This window comes from Pogona vitticeps, chromosome 13, assembly GCF_051106095.1.
Source record: "Pogona vitticeps strain Pit_001003342236 chromosome 13, PviZW2.1, whole genome shotgun sequence".
NCBI lineage: Eukaryota > Metazoa > Chordata > Lepidosauria > Squamata > Agamidae > Pogona > Pogona vitticeps.
Window position 1 is genome coordinate 11,047,536 of NC_135795.1, and position 24,085 is coordinate 11,071,620.

Below are 24,085 nucleotides of genomic sequence, written 5' to 3' on the forward strand. Positions count from 1 at the left end.
AACCTGAAGGGTTGGATAATGCTCCACTTTGATAGTGTAATAGTAGATTTTGAAATGTGACACGCCTTGTGATAGACCCATATTGGCAGAACAATTCTTGCATTTTTTCATCTTCATAGGGAACAGGTCTTTTGTAGAGCCCATGGATCTTGATTACCTATCTGAGACCAATCTGCCACTCAGTGCTGTGTATTATAGCAGGAATACCTCGCACCAATATATTATTGCTGAGAAAATTCATTCCGCCCTTGCAGCTAGTACATCTGAGCTTAAAAAAAAGCCAGAGCAAGGCCCAGATGATGTGCTTGTTCTCGGTAATCAAAAAATCCTGATGACTTAACCCTCTGAGTCCTGAGTGTACTACTCCACTTCTTAGTTGCATCTGCATTATTTTCTAAAAAGACTTTGATGGCGAATGAATGAATGAATGAATGAATGAATGAATGAATGAATGAATGAATGAATGAATGAATGAATGAATGAATGAATGAATGAATGATGACAACTTTGTGCCCAACTTTCCACTTACGTTTTGTGGTGCAAAATGCAAACTACAGTTTACTGGGTTGGATTAAATTGCAAACAATGGTTGCCTTCCAGCTGGATATGAACGGCAGGAACTGCAGTGCATGTGAAGGGAAATATGAGTGAGGCTGGGATTTGATGCAGAATGTTAAGCCCTAGCCAGAATCTTCTTGCTATTTAATGATTGCGTAAGGGAAGTAGCTTAAGTCACAGCGATAAGATAAAGTGCTGGCGTGGAACCAGAGAATGGATGAGTGCCCAAGGGGAGGGTTGCATAAGGGTGGGCCTGTATGGGTCATCAGCTCTGTGCAGTGAAATTGTGGCCAGGCATCTCTTGTGCCTTTGTGTTGTGGACGTCCAGGTGTCTCGTGGTTGACCAGTCACGTGGCTTACAGAATGCTGGACCAGAGAGGTCTCCTGCTTAGATCCAGCAGGCCCCCACTGATGTTGTAGTTTCCGTGTAAAATGGTTTATGGGCTGGATCCACATTTAGTCATGCTTAGAGTAGACCCATTGAAATCACTGAGGACCAGTTTGATCACTCCGTCTACCCTGAATGTTTGAAATCACCCTGGTGTCTTTGTACTTTGCAAACTGCAGTTTCGACCTGACTGGTGCATTCTAATTTTTGGTGTGATCAATGCAAAATCCTCATAGTTGGGGAAGAAGGGTGTGTACATTATCTTCTTAAACCTGACCCTTCGATAAGCTTCTTGATGATGATGATGTGCTGCTTAGTTCGTTCTGACTGTCCAGCTTGCCCAGGGCTACTCAGGCTGGCTCTTCTCCAAAGATGCACAGGGGGGAATTGGAGCTCCAGACCTCTGGTTTTGCAAAAGCCTAAGACATTTGCCCTGATGAGTGGATTCCGGATTTCACCATGTGAGGGCAGACGTACAACAAATGTTAAAACCGGGTGTGTTTGGCGAGGAAGGGGTTGTGCTGGAAAGCAGCGCTCTGGAGTTGCTCGGTATTAAGCACAGAACTCTTTTTTTCCACACATATAGCTGCAGAGTATTAATGTACCCCTGAGAATGCAATCTGTGAATGCAACAAGTATATCTCATAAAAAGAGATCCTTGATTCATTGCGACTGCCGAGTAGCCTTTCCTGCTCTGTCATACAAGGAAAGGTCTGCATTGCATGGTTGAAAATGTAGAAAGGAACATTAGTTTTTTGCTTGGTCTCATTTGACTTAGAACTGCTTTTGTGTCCCAGTGAACAATTTCTTTCAGAAAGTTTTTATGAATACCCAGCTTGTGTCTTTCGGTCAGTTTAGTTGTAGAGTCCAAGTTTTTTAGTTCACGGGCAGAAGTCCTCACCTGGGGATTAAAATAGGGGTGTCGGTCTAAAAGTTGCAATTCCTCCCCCCCCCAATTTCCTGTTGAATTTCTTTGCAGTTGGACCACAGTATCCGCGGGGGATCATTTCCAAGCCCACCCCCTGCGGATACCGGAAATCGCGAATACGTGAAGCTCTGACTACCGGTTTCTTTGGTGCCATGCATGGTTGAGAGAGGGAGCCTTGGCCCAATCTTGGCAAAGGACTGGGTTTCCTGCCCTCCTGTCCACAGGGGAAGCTTCCTGGAAACCAGCAACTGCCATCTGCCCCACCATCGAAATGCAGTTTCTCCATATCGCCTGAAGCTGCTTCACTCAGAGACGGTCAAGCCATGAGTGCATTTTATAGGATAGTCTCTGGTGTGTTCTGGTCCATGGGGTCACGAACAGTCAGATACGACTAAACGACTAAACAACAACTCTGGTTCCATCCAGTGGTCAGTCTTGGTAATACACCTTGGGAACATGCGTTTTGGGGTTTTATTTTATTTTATTTTCAGGCGGTGGATTAGTGAAATGGCGGGTACCGATTCAGATCCAGCCGTCCTACTGTACTTGGTCTGAAGCATTTCTAAACTCCGTTAGTGTCGTGCTTGAAAATAGATTAAAAAATATTACAGAGAGATGAAAACCTTTTTAAAAACAGGAGGGAGGGGATGAAAAACGATGAATCCTATAAGGCATGTGTTACCATCTGCGACTGAGGAGGCACCAGGATGTGGCTCGGTCCTGGTCGAGCAGCCAGTGGCTCAGTTAAGATGCAACCGTAACCTCACCAATTAGATGCAATTAGCCGCAGCAAATTAGGCAGACCTTCCACAGATATAAGTTCCCAGACATTATTTAAAAGCAGATCTAGACATTCTCTAAAACCCAGTTTTTAAAATAATAATAATAAAGACCAGAGGCTTTTCAGAACAGTACAATTTTAGCTGGCAGTGGAAATAAGGCTAATTTCCCTTGGGAGCTGAGATGCCACCACAGAGAAGGCCCTGTGCCTTCATTTACCAGCCAAGCTAGCCTCTCTGGGTTGTGAGAGCAGGCCAACAGTTCGATGTCACAGTTACAGCCTTTTTGAAGGACAGCCCTCTCTCCTTTGTTCAGATGCCCTCGGGATAGTAGAGCAGAGGCTGAGAGAAGCATTGTGTGTGTTTTCAAAAGGAGCCTTTTCCCCATCGGGTCACTGTTTTAGACTACAACTCCCATAGTTTTAACTGGCTATGGGAGTTGTAGTCTAAAAGATCACCAAGTTTTTTTGGGGGGGCGGGGACATTCTGATGATCTAAATAGGATTTTCTTCTGAGTAACGGTGCCCCAGATCAGCCACAGCTTTGTGTCTGTTTGTCTTGCAGGGGCCTGCCCACGGATCGGTACATGTGGAGCGACGCATCTGGCTTACGGGAGTGTACGAAAACAAACACCAAGCCCCCGTCCCCCCAGTGGTCTTGGGTAAGCGGATCCTTAAGCAAGTTGCTGTGGGAGGACAGACTTTAGATTTTGTATCAGCCACCTTCTTATTCTTATTCTCATAAGAGATTGGATAACATCATCACTGCTTTTACCGGCCCTCCCATCTTGAAAATCTTGCACCAGCAGAGAGACAAATACAGTGGTGCCCTGCATAGCGAGCACCCCGTTTAACGACGAATCCGCATAGCGATGCGGATTTTGCGATCGCAAAAGCGATCACACTTCAATGTTTTTAATGGCTAAACATCGCATTGCGATGATCGGTAAGCGTTTCGCTTACCGATTTTCGCATTGCAATGTTTAGAAAACAGCTGATCGGCGGTTCCAAAATGGCAGCTGGGAAAAAAATGGCTGCCCACAGCGTTTTCGCGCCCTTTCCTCGCTTACCGGGCAGCGAAAATGGCGTCTGGATGGAGGATTTCCGCATAGCAGTGAGTTTTTTCCCCATAGGAACGCATTAAACAGGGTTTAATGCATTCCTATGGGGTTTTCTGTTCCGGATAGCGATGATTCCGGATAGCGATGATTTTCTTGGAATGGATTATCGTCGCTATGCGGGGCATCACTATACATGGGTCTTACATCAAATCAGGCCTGAACTCTCTCTAGAAATCAAAATGACTTGACTGAGGCAATCATGCTTTTATGAGAAGAGTCACTGGGGGGAAAATGCTGTCATGCTAGGAAAATTGGAAAACTGTAGGAAAAGAGGAAGACTGAACATGAGATGGATTGACTCAGTAAAGGAAGACACAGGTGTTTGTTTGCGTTTGTGAGGGAGTGCCTCAAACTTTGGGAAGGAGCAAAGTTTCATTCTGCTTCTGAATTTTGCTTTTCTGTCCGCAATCCAGGTGTCGGACTGGTACATCGATTTTAGCGTTTCAGGCGGCACGGATCGGGAAGGCTGGCAGTACGCAGCAGATTTTCCAGCGTAAGGACTCCTATTTTTCTTTCTTTCTGGACGCCCGAGAAACAAGTAGAGATCAAAACAGTCAACACAACAGGCTGTAGCTGGTAGTTATCACTCACACAAGCAAAAAATAAAAGTCCACACTCACACTGCACAGGTCAAAATCAGCTATGAAGTCAGGATATATGATCCCAGTTGAATAAAGCAAGCAGCTTAGTGCCACTCTTAAATAAATAAGCAAGGAGAAATCCGTATCTAACAGAGATCAAACATGTTTTGGCCATGAATTGGTCCCTGATGATGATCTGGCAAATGTTAGTGTGATGGAGTTGAAGCAGTGTGGGATATATAGTCAGAGAAATGTAAGATGAGTCAGACAGGTTCTGTGTGGAGATGATTTCAGAGACATTGGAACGTGTTTTTTCTAAGTGCTATTGGAGTGTTTTTCGGAAGACTGGTACAACGTGGTTTGAGATAAAGCGGAAGATCCAGCCAAGGGGTTGGTGAAAGCCTCAACATCCCGAGCTAATTGGAGAAGAGATAAAACACCTGGATCTTCATGGGAATTGAGGGTGGAGGAAGGGGTTACAGCCCCTCGAGGCTAATTGGTTAACAGCCATGAAGTGTCAAGAAGAAGGGAGGAGTTAGATTATGTAGAAAATGGACGATGGGTTATGCGGGAGAAGTTTGATTCCATGATGATGGGAGAGAAAAAGAACTTGATGGTTTGAGCATGTGGCTTGAAGGAGAAAGAATGTAAGTGGAGAGAAAGAAAGAGGTGGGGCTAGCCCACCTTAGCCCAGCTTAATAGTGTTTATTATTTTAATGGGGATTAGTTATTTTATTCAACTGCAATGATCTTTGAATATATTCTTTATGCTAAGGCTTGAGCAATATAAACTGATTCTATGAAACTCTAGTTTTCTAATAAAAAATAATAAAAATTCTGACAGACGACTGGTCTCTTGAACAGCAGGGTCTGGCTAAATCCAGGAGGTGGAGAGGGCCACAAACTAGCTATCATTGAGAGTCCTACCTAACTGAGCTGTTGTGAGTTCTAAGGAATCACAAAGCCCATGTGTCTGTACTTGCAAAGTACTGGGTAAAAGTAGAGTGCTCTTTTAAGGTCAGGCTTGTTCAAGGGGCTTACGCTACGCACTGCTGAGGTCTTGTGACTTGCCTTAGCACAAAGATGGTAGGTCAGTGGCCTGTGGAACTCTCTGACTAAGTGCTAAGGAGTAATCAATGGGGGACCGATATCACTACCCTTGCAGGAGTCCCTTCACCTTCTCCCCCATCATTGGGTCCACCCCTTCCGACGGTTGCCCCTTTGTTTGAGAGGACTGACGGGACAGAAAAACATTTATCCTCGCAGGTTGGACAGTGTTTAAAAGGCTCTCTTTCTTCTTCACCAGGTCTTATCACGGGAACAAGACAATGAAGGACTTTGTGAGGCGGAGGCGCTGGGCCAGGTAAAACACGGCACGATCTTTAAATACTTTTCAGGCCACCGCCTTCTCTTTTCCTGACTCCCCACCTGCGTTCCTCTCCTTCCTTCCGACTCTGCCTGCCAACTTTTCTGTGTTCTGATTCCATTCCATGCACAACGCCTGTCTTCATTACGAAAACATCCCCACTACAAACCGAGAGTCAGGGGGGAAAGGCAGCCTTCCTGATGGTCTTGGATTACAGCTCCCATCAGCCACAGGCAGCACAGCCCATGGGGAGGAATGCTGGGAGTCGGACTCCACCAGCATCTGGATGGACATTTTGGGCGAAAGGGTGGTGTTTTATTCACAGAGAGGAAAGTCTTTGGTCTCCCAGATGTCTTGGTCTACATCTCCTGTGAACCAGGCCCAGTTTGGCCCCAGAGTAAGGGATCATGGGAATCTGAGTCCAGAAGAGATGTAAGAAAAAAAAGATTTGGCCATCCAGATATCTGGAGGGCCAGAACACCCCAGCGTTCCATTTAGAGATGTTTCGGAAATTTGTTCATGGCATATTTTGATGCCCCTCCCAGACACATGGATTTAGAGCCTCTTCGTCTACTTGTTTGCGCTTTCCAAATATACCAGCACAAATCTCCTTTTTTTAAGTGCCAAAATTCTGTTTTAGAATACATATTTAGAAGCTGGTTTTGGTGCAGACCTATTTTTAAAAAAAAGAATTAAGGCTGCCAAGGGAAGAGCAAAGGAAATGTTTGCATCGCTTGCGTGCTTTTAAAAAGAATTCCTGCTCCTTGTCACTTAAACACCACTGATTTTCATATGTGGATGGTTTTAAAGGCGGTTCAAGACCTTCTCCCTCCTCGTATGTATTTCCAAAGTCAATGACAGTAGCATATAATCCTTCCCAGTCTTTGGGAAATGGTGAAACCACATCTGAGCACTTCTATACCAGGGAGGTAGGCACCTCTTTGGACCTGAGCCTGAATCTTTGGTACCAGGTCTCGAATCTCAAGCCCCAGTTTTGAATCCCTATTAAAAAAACAAACCCCCCCACAGGAAAAAAGGGAAGGGCAGGTGAGTGGGTTTTGGGTTGTGAGTCAAATCTGATTCGTTGGGGGGGGGAAGCCGAGTTGAGTCACCCCAACAATGGGTCCCACAACTTGGGTGCCCATCCCTGATTTATAATTAGAACCCCCCCCCCCCAGGAATGATGGCTGTGAGTCCAAACTGAGTTAATGGCCTGTGCTTCTTGTTACTAGTCCTCATGGAGGCAGAGGCCAACTGGGCAAGGTCTGATCAAGTTGTAGTAATGTAGGTTAAAAAAAGCCCAAGGTATTTGGCTAGGGTGAAAAGGGAGGGTTTCAGCTCCTGTGTTTTGATTGTTCCTTCTCTGTGCATTGACTGACCTTGCTTTAGTTCCTTCTGGGCTCATGTGGCATTCTCCACTTTTTTTCCCCACAGTTATCCATAAAACACACATTCCTTTACTAACCCCAGTAAGCCTTTAAATTTGAGTCCTTGTCTTGCTCAGGGTTTACCTCTGTTGGCTACAGATTAAACACTCAAGGCCCCAAACCGCCTGGTTCCTGGTGTAAAGGAAATTGCCTCCAGCTCCCAACGGCTGAATATTGTGAGAAAGAATAGCAGCGTTCCCCCCCATGCACATGTGCACGTGCGCGCGCACACACACACGTGAAGGCTTTCCCATCCCACCTCAGGATCCAGACTTTAAATATTTGTATAGTCAGTGTAATGGTTTAGAAGATAGTTTGTGACCCTAGATGACATTGAAAACTTACATGTTTTAGAACCATCGTTTTATTTCACAACTAGAATGGCCGCTTACGAAAACAAAGGGGAGGGTCAGCTGAGACTGTGGCTCGTTGTCAAAGCTGCCACGTTAAAACCAAATGGGAAAGACACACTGAACAAAACAGATTTCGACACACATCCCCAATCCTAAAGAAAGCCAAAGACTGGAAATGGGTCAGGCTGATCCCCGTTCTAATCAATAACCAAAATCCTGTTGCCAGCATTGGCACAACTTTTGCAATGAGTTGTGAAATCAGTACAGATCTGGCCCATGGGTGTGCTGAGTCTCTCAGCTTGGTCCTCAACAAATAATGGATGGAATTCTTTTGCTTAATGTAAGAAGTCACTCTAGATTCAGCCCATTGAATCAGAGACGATTGTACAAGAAACACAAAACAAAAAGACGTTAAGAAGTTCCATATTTTAATGCAAGCTTTCATGGAACATGGTCCACTTCTTCAGACATATGAATTAGAATACGGACTACATGGTAAAGCATTCATGCATAGGTTGCATTTCACACCTAGTCATGATTTCAGATGGCTGTTTCATATTCGCTTCTTTTGAAGCCTGGTTCTGTAAACAACAATAGTGATTAAAGGAAACAACAGGGGAACAACATCTGGTAATATAAAGAATGACAGACTTTACCTTTGAATCTTCTTCTGAAATGGTGGGTGTGGTTAGTTGGGAAAGAAAATAACAGTAGATAACATAATATTGCAATTAGTAATGACTTTAGAAACCCTGGCTGATAATTAGTCAGTTAAGATGTGTGTCCAGCATGTGTATATATTTTATCTCAAAGGCAATTGGGTGAGTCAGCTCCTCAACTTTCATTGATTCAAATGCCTACTCTACTTCTGGATGACTATGCTAATCAACAAGATTTCAGCTACTTTCTACACTGATTTGTATTAGTTCACTGTCAAAAGTCGCAATACGATTTTAGCTTATTTTTTTCCTGTTGTATTCTTCCCAAAGACCATTTTCTGGTGGGATGTTTGTGCCATTTCTGAAATGACAGAAAAATTAACTCCTGTTCCTCTTTTCCTCTCACCCTGATACCCCATCTGCAGGAAATGTAAAATCGTCACAACTGGCCCATGGTTGGAGATCCCTCCCATAGCTTTATGGAATGTCTCGATCATTCCTCAATCACCAGCGGCAGAGGATGAGTTTGTTGCTCTTTGGGCCATCAGCGACAAAGGGGATGTGCTGTGTCGACTGAACGTCACTCCCCAAAACCCAGCGGTAAGACCCCCACCCCCATGTGCCTATGATGCAGACCTTGTTCCCTCTTATCTTTTGCAACAGTTTAGTTCCTTCTTCATTTGTGTCCTCAGGTCAGCTATGATTTACAACAATCCATTGGAGAATCTAGTACAGTGGGGCCCCGCATAGCGAGGTTAATCCGTTCCAGATTAACCATCGCTATGGGGAAACATCGCTATACGGAACGGAAAACGCCATAGAAACGCATTAAACTTAGTTTAATGCGTTCCTATGGCTCCTAAACGCACCGTTCTGCTAAGTTTCTCTGTAGCGCCGCCATTTTCGCGCCCTCGGTGAGGGCAGGGCGCGAAAATGGTGCGGGCGGCCATTTTCTGCACCCGGCGGCCATTTTGGAACCACCAATCAGCTGTTCCCAAAATGGCTGCCGGGTGCAGAAATGATCGCAATGCGATGTTTAGCCTATCTAAACATCACAATGCGATCTCATTAGCGACCGCAAAAACAGGTCGCTATGCGGATTCATCGTTAAACGGTGCACTCGTTAAGCGAGGCACCACTGTAGTTGTCTTTTGCATCAGTTTAGCTTACTCTTGCTCTAGCTGGTCTTCCTTCAAAGAGCCCAACTGAAATATGGAACAGGTCTGAAAATACAGGATCTTGGGCAGTAGCTCAATGGTTTACGTCTCTGACTGTGGAGCCAAACATTGGGAGTTCGATTCCCCATTGTTCCTCCTTGACAAGGGCTGGACTGGATGAGCCATAGCTTCCCTTCCAGCTCTTCAGTTCTAAGATGATGATCTAGAGCTGCATTTAAAACCTGTTTCATGTGGTGCCAGTTGTGCAATTACAAACAGGAATGTGAAATGCGTGGCCCTCTAGATGTTGGAAGTCTGGGGACTCCCATTTTCCAGCGAATGTGTCCTGGGTTTTAAGCTAAGCTTTCCAGTAGCTGTTCCCAGGCACAGAACCCTGCTCAGCCCTCGGGATAGATTCTGTAAAGTTCTGACTAAAACCCGGAGTGGATTCACTACAGCCACAAGAATCAGCATTTCCCCACCTGCTGTGCTGAACCACGATCCCGTCGCCATTTCCCATCAGCAGCGCTGGTGGCTAGGCCTGATGGGGCATTTCTCTGGCAACTTCCATATGGCTATACGTTGTTCCACCATTAACCTAGAGTCGTTTGCCATATATGGAAAATGTCACATAGAATTTTAACAGGTTATTCCATCTCTTCTCCTCTTGAGTTATGATCAGACCATTTTGTGTGTTCTAGGGACCGGACCAAAGAAGAACAGAATCTTCTACTCTTTTTACCTTTCTTGGGAATTCAGAAAAGACTGAGGTTTCGTAACCACCACATGTTTGCTTTCTCCTTCACTCCTCTCTTCTTTTAGGGCACCTCCTGGTTACATGTTGGCACCGACCAACCTTTCATTTCGGTTTCCATAGGAGCCTTTTACCAAGTCTGGGCAGTCGCTCGAGATGGCTCCATATTTTATCGCGGTTCGGTATCCCCCAAAAAACCAGAAGGTAAGTCTTCACTCAGTTTCAGCGGTTGATTTTCAGCTCTCCTGTGAGGATTTTGTATCCTGTGGTGAGATTATGTTGAAGCAGATCTGGCTCCTGCAAGGTTCATTGTGTGAGCGGGCGCTCCCCGAAATGATTCCCTGCTTGTAGAAAACTAGCATGTCAATGAGAGTACATTCAACTTATTCTGAACAACCTGCTAGCTTTCTATGTGTGGATGTGCATTTTTCTGGTGTGGAGGAGTGGTCTTATACGTCATCTAATTTTAATTTAATTTTGTAATCATATATAGGTTTAATTTATCTTTTAATATTTAACTTGTGTTTTTAAATTATGTGATTTTTTTTAATGTTGTGAGACGCTTTGGGTCCCTTGTTGGGAGAGCTGTGGCATATAGAAAAAACTAATAATAATAAAAAAATAATATTTTTTTAATCTGAAGGGTTTGGGACCTGGCCATTGCCTGAGCTAGTTGGGGCTGACGGGAGATGTAGTCCAACAATATCTCAATGACTCAGTTTCCTGATCTGTGTCCAAGCTTGGAAATGGGCTCAGAAACGGGGCCAGTAGCCTGTGTGAATTTCTCCAATTGCGCGTTTTTGACAGATCACGCTTAGCAGCTGCGTACAAAACCTCACTTCAATTTATTTATTTTTTATTTGATTTATTTGATTTATACCCCGCCTATCTGGACCGATGGACCACTTTAGGCGGCTATCAGTAGTATTAATTTGATTTTTTTTTTTAAAAAATGTATTTAAAATTTCCCTGTGGACATCATTTCTGCAGGCGACTGCTGGTATCACATTCCTTCTCCTCCAAAGCAGAAGCTCAAACAAGTCTCAGTTGGGCGAACGTCCGTGTTTGTGGTGGATAAAAATGGTGAGTGTTTTTTTACTTCTTTCTTTGCTTGTTTCCTTGCATAATTACTTCCCATTGTTTTTGCTGCGGTAACAAAAATCCCATTCAATTTTCATGGGGGTGTTTACATAATTGGTATAAATCTCATGGGTGACTTGCTGCAAGTTAAAAAGTTAGCACAGGCTTTTGATTTTATTTTGACCATGCATGCCTGTTCTCCTTTAAAAAGGCCCGAGGTGGCTTCCCTCATGCAAAACACAATTATTAAAAGCTAACAACAGTAAATGATTCAAATATTTTAAAAGAGTTTAAAAGAATTAAATGAACCGATAATGAGTGGGGCACCTGCCAGAGAAGGTGGGGCACTGAACACCTATTTTGGCTGAAAAATTAACCTGCACGAATCGATGGTTCGACAGTTCGGGCCTATCTCTTATTACGGCAAACATTAGAACAAAGTCAAGAGTGTCACGCCAATGTATGTATTTCTGTTATTTATTAAAATAGGTCTCATCAGTGTTCCAGATTGAAGCCCTCCCCAAATGTTTTGCTAAAACAAGAAATGCTATAATAATAAATTGATATTGCATATTATTATCCTTCGTAGGTAATCTGTGGTATCGCCAGGGCATTACACCGAGCTATCCCCAGGGATCCAGCTGGGAGCACATTTCGAACAACGTCCGTAAAGTCTCCGTCGGGCCTTTGGACCAGGTCTGATTGCGCCGTGAACTTACCTTGTAGATTGTAACTGTTTTTAATCTGTTTGTAATGATGCTTGGGGGCTGCTCCTATTCGTGGGAAGGCAGGGGAGAAATTTAATGCAAGAAATAAATAGAACAACCATGAAAAAGAAACAAGATTTCCCTCGCCACTTTCTTTCCAGATGCTTTGGGCTACAAAGCCTCTACAATCTGTTTTCTGGCTAGAGATGGGTTCATAATAAAATGTCTGCCTATAAAATTCCATCAGTTTGCCACTTTCTTTTAGTATACAGTGGTGCCTCGCTTAACGAGCGCACCGTAGAACAACGAATCCACATAGCGAGGAGGTTTCTGCAGTCGCAAATGCGATCGCATACCGATGGCCCCTATGGCCGAAAATCGCTTTGCGATGATCGGTAAGCGTTTCGCTTACCGATCTTCGCAAAGCGATGCCGCGGATCAGCTGTTCGGCGGCTCCAAAATGGCCGCCGGAAGCCCCAAAATGGCCGCACGCAGCTTCGCGCCCTCCCCTCGCTTACCGAGGGCGCGAAAATGGCTGCCGGCTATGAACAAACTTCGCTGAACTGTTGAGTTTTGGAGCCTATTGGAACGCATTAAACTAAGTTTAATGCGTTCCAATGGCTTTCCCCGTTCCGTACAGCGATGTTTTCACATAGCGAGGGTTAATCCGGAACGGATTAACCTCACTATGCGAGGCACCACTGTAGTCATTAAGAATACAGATCGGCCAGATCCTGGAAAGTTACTTTTTCAAAGTAATTTGTTTCCTTTATTTATTGGCCGGAATCCTATTGGACTTGCCTCTGTTAGGGGGAATCTCAGTGGCAAATCCATACTGGCGAAGCAGTCAGTGCTTGTATTCCCTGTCACGTGCCAGTTGTGTGGCTTAGCAGACAATGAGAATTCAAGTACCAGCTCCTGGATTAGAGGAATTCACTCTTGACATTGATGCTGTTTGACTTGTGCTAGTGTGCCTGAGTAATAGGATTCTGGCCATAGTTTTTTTTTTGTTTGTTTGTTTTTTTTTTAAGTAATTGGCATTACTTGTTACAGTGATTGAGAAGTAGTTTGTTTCATTATTACTATTTTCTTTTTTAAAAAAAAAATAAGGTTGTTAATATGGCAGACTGGCAATTGAAAAAATTATTGTCAAAATACTTCTAAAGTGGCCCAAATCCTAATTGTGACTTAAGTATACCAAAAGTAAGTTGCAGTTAGAGTAGGCCTACTTGAATCAGTGGAACTTATGGAGGAGTTGACTCGTCAAATCCCCATTGATTCAATGGACCTATTACAATTTATTATACCAAGTGATGGGATTTTGCTCAATACCTTCAAATATCCTTTAACGTTACTAGTAAATTTTAATTCACTGCACCAGTAAATTAACTTAGTTCTCATTAGTTACATTACTTTTGAAAAGTTACTTCCTGGCATTGTTGTCACTCTAAAAAAGGAACTAATATGTAACCATTACTTGGGGCTAGTCATTTCCAAGCTTTTGCAGCATGTAAAATGGGCGCAATCTTATTCTTGCTTTTTCTAGGTCTGGGTGATAGCAGATAAAGTCCAAGGAAGCCACAGCCTGAGTTGTGGGACCGTTTGTCATCGCACTGGAGTCCAGCCCATGGAACCTAGAGGAGGAGCCTGGGACTATGGCATTGGGGTGAGTGCTGTGCATGCAAAGTTGCTGGGATTTATTGGGCCCTGATGCAGTTGTCAGAGCTGGCTGGATAGCTCAGTGGCTTTGGTCTCCAGCTGCGGAGCCAGAGTTGGGAGTTCGATTCCTGACTATGTCTCCTGCAAGTAGAGCCAGCCCGGGTGGCCTTGGGTCAGCGGCACCATCCCAAGGTTGCCCCCTAGAGGAAGGGAAGGGGAAACCAATTCTGTATATTCTTTACCTGAAAAACCCTGAAAAGGGTTGCTGTGAGTCAGAATTTACCTCATAGCACATTATTATTATTATTATTATTATTATTATTATTATTATTATTATTATTATTATTATTATTATTATTATTATTATTATTATTATTATTATTATTAAATAACAACAACAATAATAATACAGTGGTGCCTCGCATAACAAGTGCACCGTTTAACAACGAATCCGCATAGCGACGCGTTTTTTGCGATCGCTAATGCGACCGCATTGCGATGTTTTAATAGGGTAAACATCGCATTGCGATGATCGATAAGTGTTTCACTTACCGATCTTCGCATTGCGATGTTAAGAAAACAGCTGATCGGAGGTTCCAAAATGGCTGCCGGGTGCAGAAAATGGCCACCCGCAGCGTTTTTGCGCCCTGCCCTTGCTTACCAAGGCAGCGAAAATGGAGACTGGATGGGGAATCTTCGCTTACTGGTGAGTTTTCCCCCCCATAGGAATGCATTAAACAGAGTTTAATGCGTTCCTATGGGGTTTTACGTTCCGTATAGCGATGTTTCCGGATAGTGACGTTAATCCTGGAACGGATTAATGTCGCTACGCGGGGCACCACTGTAATAATAATAATAATAATAGTAATAGTAATAGTAATAGTAGTAATAGTAATAGTAATAGTAATAGTAATAGTAATAGTAATAGTAATAATAATAATAATAATAATAATAATAATAATAATAATAATAATAATAATAATAATAATAATAATACACAAGTGTCAAGACCCCCACTGTACATTTCCACATCATGTTTTGCCTTGTCACTTCTAGTTCTCCTTCGCAGGCAGAATGATTTCCCACTTGGTTTTAAACCATGGGCAGCTTCAGCAGGTGGGAAGGGGATGTTTCCTGGCCCCAGAATCATCCAGGGGACCATCAAAAATATGGGAGAAGGACAAAATTCCTGCATTCTAGGTTTATGTGATTTTCAACAGTTTGCTTCCAGTTTTGGTGCGTGTGTGTGTGTGTAGAGGGTTGTTTTGTTGTTGTAGCAGTTGGCCTTAAAGCCTACTGGGGAGGAAGTGAAATCTTTAAAAGCAGCGTGACTGGTCCGACAAGCTTTCAAGAGTATCCGTTCACATGGGGGGGGCACAGGGTTGGGGAGGGCCTGATGAGATTGGGGCAGCAAAACAGCTTGGGGGGGTGCGTGGGACACCATCGGCCCACTCCTGCTTTAAAACCGCCGTCTCTGATTGTTGTAGGGTGGATGGGATCACATCACAGTCCGAGGGAACGCAACGGAAAACCTCAAGGTGGCATCTCAAGAGACCTCCAGGGACCCTCCCCACCCTCCGAGGGAATTAGATGCCGGAGAGAATGGAGGAGGAGGAGGAGACCATCCTCAGACCACCCTCTTGGTAGACGCTGCTCGCGATATGGACAAGAACGCCATCCACTGTTAACACACTTCCTAGAGAGAATGCCCACGGCCTGCATTTTCCTTCTGTGTTCCACTCCCTCTGTGCAGATGTGGCGGAAGTCTATTGGTCTCTGGATGCTTCTGTCTTGGGTCGACAGAAGAGGCTCAACGCCTCGCAGATACCCACAGTACAAGCTGCCGGGATCGGGGGGGGGACCCAGAAACCCGTGCTCAGTTCCCACGAAACAACTCAGAAGTCACCCACAAATAGGTCAGACGCTAAAGGTGGGTGGAATGTTCTCTCTGAACACTTTGCAAATTGTTGTTGTTATTGCTGTTTTAACCAAAAAAAAAGACAAACCACTTTAATTTATTATCCTCTCCATACTTACGTTAGGCATATGGTGCCAAATGTCTGGGATGGCACAGGATCCGTCCACATAAGCTGAGCCTTTGTAAGGCAGCTGCTGCATAAACTGACAATAATGTGAATAGTTCTGTTGGAGCGACTGGGTTGGTTTCATGAATTTTTTGCCTACCCACTTTTAGAAATGTACCCCTAAAACCTGTTTTGTAACAATCCCACTGACCTCTGTCAAACGGCTATGTGAGGGCAGGTTCTTGACTGGTGGGAACAGCTGTCTCCTGCTATGGTAGGATGTCTAAGATATGATCTGGGAAATTAATTTTAAATCAGGTCATTTCTTAATAGAACTTGAGTTGGAGCAGAACAATGCGATGCAACAGAAAAGGGGTCGGCCGCTGGCTGCCTTGGTGTGGCATGCAGCCCGCTCAGGATCCTTGGGACGCCAGGAAACTTTTCTCTTTGCTGCTGTCCACTTCCTGGCTTACCCAAGAGTAAGAGGAACCAAGGAGAAAGGAACCCACTGTTTCTTTTTCAGTTCTGCTCCTCCCATCACCCCCCACTCAGAACAGGGGTTCCCACCCGTGGGTCATCCAGATGTGCTTGGACTGTAACTCCCAGAAACGGCGGCCAGCAGAGCTGGTGGTGAAGGCTTCCGGGAGTTGCAGCCCACTGCCTTGAGGGAGGTCTACCATCGAACGAGGGAGCTGCCTTCCCGAAGGGTCAGATCCTTCTGCTAACCTCCATCGGAGGCAGGCTGCAAGCGGAACGCATGGCTCTCTTTCCTTTTCATCTCACGCGACTGTCCATGGAGCCCTTTAACAAACCTGGACTCGCATTGTGGCATGGTTTCACAGCAGTTGTGTGTTTCGTGTTCATCCGTTCACCTTGTGCATGTCCTTGAGTTTCAGAACCGATATATTGTAAACGTATTTGCTGCCAATTAAACTAAAGTTTTCGGAATCGAAGGTGAAGACAAGGGTTTCTTTAGAACGATTTCCCACTTTCTCTTGAAAGGGAGGGCGCATTGAAATGAGGGCGGGCTGTCTGTGTGATGCTTGACATTCTTAGGTTTTTTAAAAAAGAGCACTTTGTGGTGATCGGACAACTACCACCTGCAGTGCAATAGCGTTATATTAGTCTTCAGTGTGGGCCCCCAACAGATGTCTGGGCATACAGCCCCCAAACTATTTCGTACTATTAAAAACAAATCCAAGCATTCTTGCTTCATGTTACCTAATTGAATAAATATTGCACTCCCGTGTTGGCCTTTTTTTTGAAAGGCACACAATCTCCTCGCCAGGAAAAGGAAATAATGAAAGGTCTATTTTTCCTGCCATGCCATTAAGAAGCAAGGCATAACAAAGACAGAGCTGATATTTACTCAAGATGGGTATACACTTCAAGTAGCACAGTCTGTACCACATGTTAAGACGGTTGATCGTTTTGCCAAATGCTTAATAATGTTGGTGTCCCCCCCCCCCCCCGTAAATGCAAGCATGTGGCTACAGACGAGGTGAAGAGAGTTCGCTAAGGGGGGTTGCTCTGAATCAGAATTTATTTCCATCCTAGACAGCCAGGGTTTCACAAATTTTGCCCTTGAGAAATAGGCAAATCGCTTGGAAAAGTGAGCCACTCTGGCTGAAACATGAGGGTTCAGAGTTCAAGTTTTGCTTGGTTGCTTGTTTTGAAAGGGAGTCTGCTGCTATGGTGATCTCTATATGCTCTCGATCTTAGTAGAACAAGGAAGGGAATTCTGTTACAAATACAGCACACGGGACTGCCAGATTCTCTCCATTTCTCAGTCTTTACTAGCAGCCCACACCAGGTGAGGACAGTTTCAGGATTCAGCAGCAAAAGGAGGAGTTTGCATATACCATGGGCTGGCAGAAAAACAGGTGGGATCAAACAAAGTCTGAACTCTTTCTAGAAGCAAAGAGAGAGAGAGAGAGATGAAACTGAGACTGTTGTACTTTGGGTACATTACAAGAAGACAAGATTCACTGGAAAAGACCATAATGCTAGGAAATGTTGAAGGCAGCAGGAAGGGAGGAAGACCAAATACAAGATGAATCAACTCCCTAAGCAGTGGTTTCCTACCTTGGGTCCCCAGATGTTCTTGGACTACAACTCCCAGAAATCCTGGCCAGCACAACGAGTGGTAAAGGTTTCTGGAATTGTAGTCCAAAAACATCTGGGGACCGAAGGTTGGGAGTCAACTGCCCTGTCTTGAGTTTACAGCACGGCTGTTGAGGACAGGACATTTGGGTGATCTCGCATTTATAGGGTTGCCATAAAATGGAGGTGACTTTACAGTCCATAACACCACCACCACCACTAAGGAAGGACAGCAACAAAGGAACTAGAAAGGATTGTCAAGTGTCAGGATGTGCCAGTGGGGACCCAAGAGCAAGACCGTCCGCACTCTTGCATTCTCAGTCACTACGTACGGGTGTGAAAGCTGGACAGTGAAGAAGGCTGATTCATTTGAAATGTGATGTGTTGTGGATACCTGGAGATGAACAAAGCGCAAATCAAGCCTGAACACTCTCTGGATACAAAATGTTGAAACTAGGGCTCTCCTACTTTGGGCACATCATGAGAAGGAAGATTCTCTGGAAAAGTTAGTAATGTTGGGAAAAGTGGAAGGCAGCAGGACAAGAGGAAGGCAAAATACGAGATCGATTGGCTCCATAAAGGAAGCAACAGCCTCGAGTTTACAAGAGCTGAGCTGTTAATGAAAGAACATTTTGTGTGTCACTCATTCATGGGGTTACCATGGGGCAGGGTTGGCTTGATGGCCTATGACAACAATTGCAGCATGGAGTTAACAAGAGTGTCACATCTTTACCTGCTGAATTTCTGCAAACTGGACCCGATAGGCTTTTGGTTCTTATGTTCATAACCTTAAAAAAAAAAAAAATCAAAACTAGCCACTTGAACTGAGCTGGTAAAGTGCTGGAAATGGCGTTGTTCATGGAATGATAGGAAGGGAGCGACAGATGTACTGTATAGGAAATATACTCTCCCCTCTCTAGACAACAAAGATCTCTTAGCTTATGGGATAGTATTACAAGAGCAGTAAAGAGTAGTTGCAAATTAGTAATATAGTTAGTACAGTAGGACTCCCATATCCACGGGGGATTGGTTCCAAGCTCTTCCCATCGCAGATGCTGAAAACCACAGATAATAGCAAACGCCATAAATAACATGGTAAAAGAAACAATCCACAAGAAAGTATTTTCACCCTGTATTACCAGAACTGGGCATTAGAGGGAGCCGGAGACGGTCACTAGACAATGTATTCTTGAACATCAAGAATAAATAGCATGATCTCTAGCTCCCTCTAATGGCCAGTTCTGGAATGTACACCGTGAATATATACTCAGAACTTGGATAACTGGAACATAGGAGGGTCCTACTGTAATAGTAATGAAAGATTACAATAGTAATAAAATACTACTTCTAAAAAACTTGTCCTTTCGATTGTTCAACACCCGGCGGCCACAACATCTTTGGAAGAGCCCTGTAAGTTAAATCCTATTATCCTTATCCTTGGTGGTTGTAGGACGGAGATTAAGGCTAAGGGTGAACAGCTTGTCCAAAGCCACCTTGTGAGACATGGCAGGGGTCAGACTCCAACGGGGACTTCCTGATGTACGAGTTCACTCTTCACTAGGATGCATCAGTGAGTAAGTAACAGAAACAAGCAACTGTTGTCACCCATCCATGAGCTTTCTAGAGAGTAACTGGGGGGAAACGCCTTCTAGATGTTGAGCTCTGCGTCCTCTCAAACCTGGCTAGTAAAGTCAACCTCCAGCAAAGCCTTTCAGGTTTTTAGATGGGAGAAAATCCATACAACGTTTGGGAAACCACCAAATAATGAAGTTGGAGAAGGAGGGGGACCACCATGAACATAAGGACCACCATGGTTTGGTCCAAGACCTGGATGACTTCTCCAAAGCTGAGCTACAGCTTTTAAATTGACACAGAAAACACAATCCAAGTCTCTTCGAGAGCAATCTCATAGGCCTTCCTAGAGTCTAGCCTGGAGCAGGAAGACCAAGAGGCAATGTCACAACCATCTTCAGAGATGGAGCAAGCTCGTTCCTTGTGGCTCCAGAGAAAAGGCCTTAAATTAAGCAATTCAAATTTCAAGAAAGGAAATTTCAGCTAATCATCAGAAGGAGCTTCCTGCTGGAAAGAGTGGGGAGGTTTTTAAGCCAAAGATTGGATGGCCATCTGTCTGGGAATACTTTTAAGCTGTGGGTTCTGCTTTAGTAGAAGGTTAGGCAAGATAACATGTGGGTTATGTTTGTGTCACTCTTCCTGCTGAAGGTTGATGACATCCTCAGCAGGGGGCAATTTTCAGAAATCAAACACTTCTGAGAGCCTCGTGGCACAGTGGTTAAAATGCTGTACTGCAGCCAAAACTGCTCACGACCTGGGGTTCAATTCCCAGGTAGCTGGCTCAAGGTTGACTCAGCCTTCCATCCTTCCGAGGTCGGTAAAATGAGTACCCAGCTTGCTGGGGTGGGGGGGGGGCAATGTGTAGCCTGCATAATTAACTTGTAAACTGCCCAGAGATTGCTTGAAGCGCTATGGGGCGGTATACAGTGGTGCCCCGCATAGCGAGGTTAATCCGTTCCGGATTAACCCTCGCTATGCGGAATCGTCGCTAAACGGGTAGGGAAAACATATTGAAACGCATTAAACTTAGTTTAATGCGTTCCAATACCTTGCTTACTTACCCGTTCAGCAAGGATTCCCCTTGCCGGCAGCCATTTTCGCGCCCTCGCTAAGTGAGGGCAGGGCGTGAAAACGGCTGCCGGCAGCCATTTCCGGGCTTCCGGCGGCCATTTTGGAGCCGCCGAACAGCTGTTCGGCAGCTCCAAAATGGCCGCCGCAATACCCGATCTTCGCAATGCGGGTTTTCCCTATTGCGAAGATCGGGTATGTTTCCGTATAGCGATCCCGAAAAAGGGATCGCTATACAGAAACATCGCTATACGGTGCACTCGCTAAGCGAGGCACCACTGTATAAGCAGCACACTTTGCTTTGCTTTTCTGTCCCACAGCAACCATGTAATCCCCTTTACTGTGTGGGAGTCACAGAACAAGAGGAAGAAGTCTTTCATTACTGAACATTGCACTCCCCCACCCCCGGTAATCATCAACAACGTTCTGGAGGCATAGTTACATCGGCATGATTTCAGAGTATGAATCACAGCAAACTTGGCATTCCACATGGGATTTAATCCTGGTCCTGTAGACCTGAATCCTATCCAAAGAGATGATCTATGATTTCAACAGCGTGGTCTCCAAACTTCCGAATGTCCAGTTCCAAGCTACAGATTCTGGCCACTGAGAGCAACCCAATGGGTCTTTTTTAATCACTCACTGCAAGCATAATGTCCCATATCTGTCAACGAGGCATAGTTCTCCCTCTCTCTTTTTAACTGGACAGTAGCCAGAGGAGGTTATGAGTCCAGAAGCGATGACGTTGACACTGGAAATGCCGTCAGAACACAATCCTACGTTTGGCACCTGCACGAATATAGACGGCGTAAAGCACAAGCACATCAAAACAATCAGAGGCAGATCATGTTCCCTGGAGATCCTATAAAGGGCCTTTTTGCCTGCCGTGAGGGCAGCATTGTTCATGTTCAATTGGTGCTTAAGAGCTTTTATCCTGTTCTTCCTAAATGATGCAGATGATTTGATTTTGATCAAGGGAGCCTTCGCTATAATCTCTCGAGAGTAAACAGCATTGACCTTTTCTCCCACACAATGCTTCCTGCTACTCTCCTTACCTGGTTTGTTTTTCTGGGGCAGTGACCTTCTTAATTCCACACCACAAACAGAAGCAGAGCTTCTAAAAGTTACTCTTTTTTTGGACAAAAATCTCTCTCGACCCCCAGCCAGCGTGGCCACTTGGCCTCAGGAGCTGAGCAGAATAATTTAGGGCAGTGGTTCCCAAGCTGGGGTCCCCAGATGGATTAAATTTCCCAGAATCCTTCACCACTAGCGGTGCTGTCTGGGATTTCTAGGAATTGGATGACAATCTGGGAACCTCTGGTTTAGGGAAATATGTTCATTTTTTTTACAAAGCTCTCTTTTGAGTCTGCCATGCCTTGCATTTCCATTGCATTGCCCAGGGAAAGCTCAAGATATTTTGCTGCCTGAAGCAAAGGACAGAATGATGCCACCAACCATATTTCTCCTGCGTGCACAAGAAGTGGTGGGGGGGGAACCCAATAAGATTACTAACTGACCAGACACCAGGATTACCAAATGCAATCAATTAAGACAACTAAATCCTATTTTAGCGCTAATGAGAGGAGATCCCCCAAATCAACGAGGCATACTTTAGTGTTGACTAACAAGCCAACTTGACTAACTACAGTGGGGTCTTGACTTAAGAACGGCTTGAGTTAAGAACATTTTGACTTAAGAACCGCTCTCATAGGAAAATATTGACTTGACTTACATACAGTACTTAGATTTGAGTTAAGAACTGAAAAAAACCCACGTGGGAGGCAGGGAAAGTGCAAAAAGTGAACTTTCAGTTAACTGTTGGCCAGTGAAAAGGGTGCCTGTCTGCTTCCTCACTCCTCCCAGCGTTTAGAGAGTGGATTGGGAGACAGTCTTCAGACTGCCTGGTACTGGACTGCCTGGACTGTCTTTTCCCTGCCTTCCCTGAACCTTTCTTGACCTAAGAAAAAAAGAAACAAAATCTCCCCCTCTAGTGGTCGAAGGCGGAATAGCAGCTTCCCATTAGTTTCTATGGACGGAAAAGAGCAGATACGGATCAAATGGTTTTCAATGCATTCCTATGGGAAATGCAGATTTGACCTGAGAACTTTTTGACTTGAGAACCGCCTTCCAATACGGATTAAGTTCTCAAGTCAAGACCCCACTGTAGTCATTTGAGTGGATTTCCTCAGGCTGAAATCCAAAATGGGATTGAGCCTACAGACAGAATGCACTTGAAGTCGTTTGAACATTTCCAGTAATAATATAGCTGTTAAACCATACCATGGGTAAAGAGACAGCAAGTTCATGGAATAGAGGAAATCCTAACCTAGCTGTAAAATAATAATGTTTCATCAAGTCAATCTTGACTTACATCAACCCTTTTCGGGGTTTTCCAAGTAGAGAATACTTGGAAGGGGTTTCTCATTCCTGTCTCCTGGGGATCCCTGGGACTGTGCAGCTTGCCCAAGGCCACCCAGGCTGGCTCTACTCACAGGAGGCGCAGTGGGGAATCAAACTCGCAACCTCTGCAGCCAGATACTTAACCCACTGAGCAATCCACCCACTAACGTTACCTCCTTCGTTTCTACAAGCTGGAGCAGTCCGGCATTGCGTCTACTCCAAATCCACCATTCTTATGCTTGAAGGATCAAAATGGACCCCCCTTGGATTGGGCCAGTAAAGACAGGGAGAAAGTGCTGCTGATGCAATGGTAGCAAAAGAGGGGTGGACGTACAGGAAATATACTGGCCTTACCTTTCCAGATGTCCCAAGAGCAAAGACATATTTTGGTTCAGGAAGCCGTCTTGCAATGCTCATAGTTAAATGACAGCAATACAATAGTAAAACAATAGCAAACTGAAATATAAAATGGTAGCAAAACAATAGCTGTGAAAATAGCAGCCAAAAGCCAACTTGGGGGGGGGGGGGGAGGAAGGGTGCATAAGGTAATCATGCAATGCCCCCTCCATCTGCTCCTCTTTGCACGCCTGATTTCACACTCACTGCAACACTTGAGTGCCGAGCAAAGCCTGTAGTGGGTAGGGAAAACCTAGGCAATCACCTTAACACCCTTATGCAAGTCAACAGGATTTGGGCAGATAGCGTAACTTGCATGGCACTTGCAAGAAAATTAATAGGTTCTTTCCCGTCCTTCCCCTGATGTCACACCAGAGTCTTAGGCACACTGTTGTAAAAACCTAGGAATGCTAAAGAAGTCCCTGTGAAAGGTTCAATGAGGCCAAGATGGCAAGGGTGGTACATATATGAAAATGACAAAATGATTTACGAGTGGATGGACTGCTGGCTGATAAGCTTCCTTGCAGCCGCCCTTCAAGGAGGGCATCTATCAAGGGAACTTTAAAGGCCACCCCCACCAACATTCAACATCCCATTCCAGGTTGGTTCAGGTCAGGATAAATGTGTGCTGAGCCGTCTCCCTCTTCCTTCGAAAAGAAACCCGTCGTCGTTCTGTTGACTTTGCAATTAAAGTCCTTCAGAACAGGTTTGGCCCTTCTGTTTGTTTTTCCAGAGCCGCTGGGCTTTTTCGCTTCCCTGCTGGCCCTGAGGTTTTGTCTGCTTTGGCTTGCCCCACACGTACTGCTGTAATCTCTTTAATACACTGCGTTGAGCCCAAGAGAGCATGGAAATCTCTTATAAACCATCATTCCTGCTAGAAAGAGCCCCAGCCCAACAGTGCGTACCACCTTAGACCCCCAGAGTGGCAGACCCTTGAGAGTGGGCAGCTTGCAGACCTCCAGTCGGACTGCAGTGCCCATCAGGCCTAGGAGGTATAGCCAACAAT

At 44.8% G+C, this 24,085-nt stretch overlaps 1 protein-coding gene across 1 annotated transcript in view; it reads left to right on the plus strand.

The window, feature by feature from the left end:
* Positions 1-16,488, plus strand: part of TECPR1 (tectonin beta-propeller repeat containing 1) — a 35,013-nt gene extending 18,525 nt beyond the window's left edge. Inside the window, exons 17-25 of the mRNA XM_072982327.2 lie at positions 3,218-3,314; positions 4,187-4,266; positions 5,661-5,717; positions 8,585-8,759; positions 10,139-10,274; positions 11,061-11,153; positions 11,740-11,846; positions 13,404-13,523; positions 15,004-16,488. Of these exons, the coding sequence (XP_072838428.2) occupies positions 3,218-3,314; positions 4,187-4,266; positions 5,661-5,717; positions 8,585-8,759; positions 10,139-10,274; positions 11,061-11,153; positions 11,740-11,846; positions 13,404-13,523; positions 15,004-15,204 (1,066 nt within the window). The 3' untranslated portion in view covers positions 15,205-16,488. The remainder of the gene's footprint in view (positions 1-3,217; positions 3,315-4,186; positions 4,267-5,660; positions 5,718-8,584; positions 8,760-10,138; positions 10,275-11,060; positions 11,154-11,739; positions 11,847-13,403; positions 13,524-15,003) is intronic.
* The last annotated feature ends 7,597 nt before the right edge of the window (positions 16,489-24,085 follow it).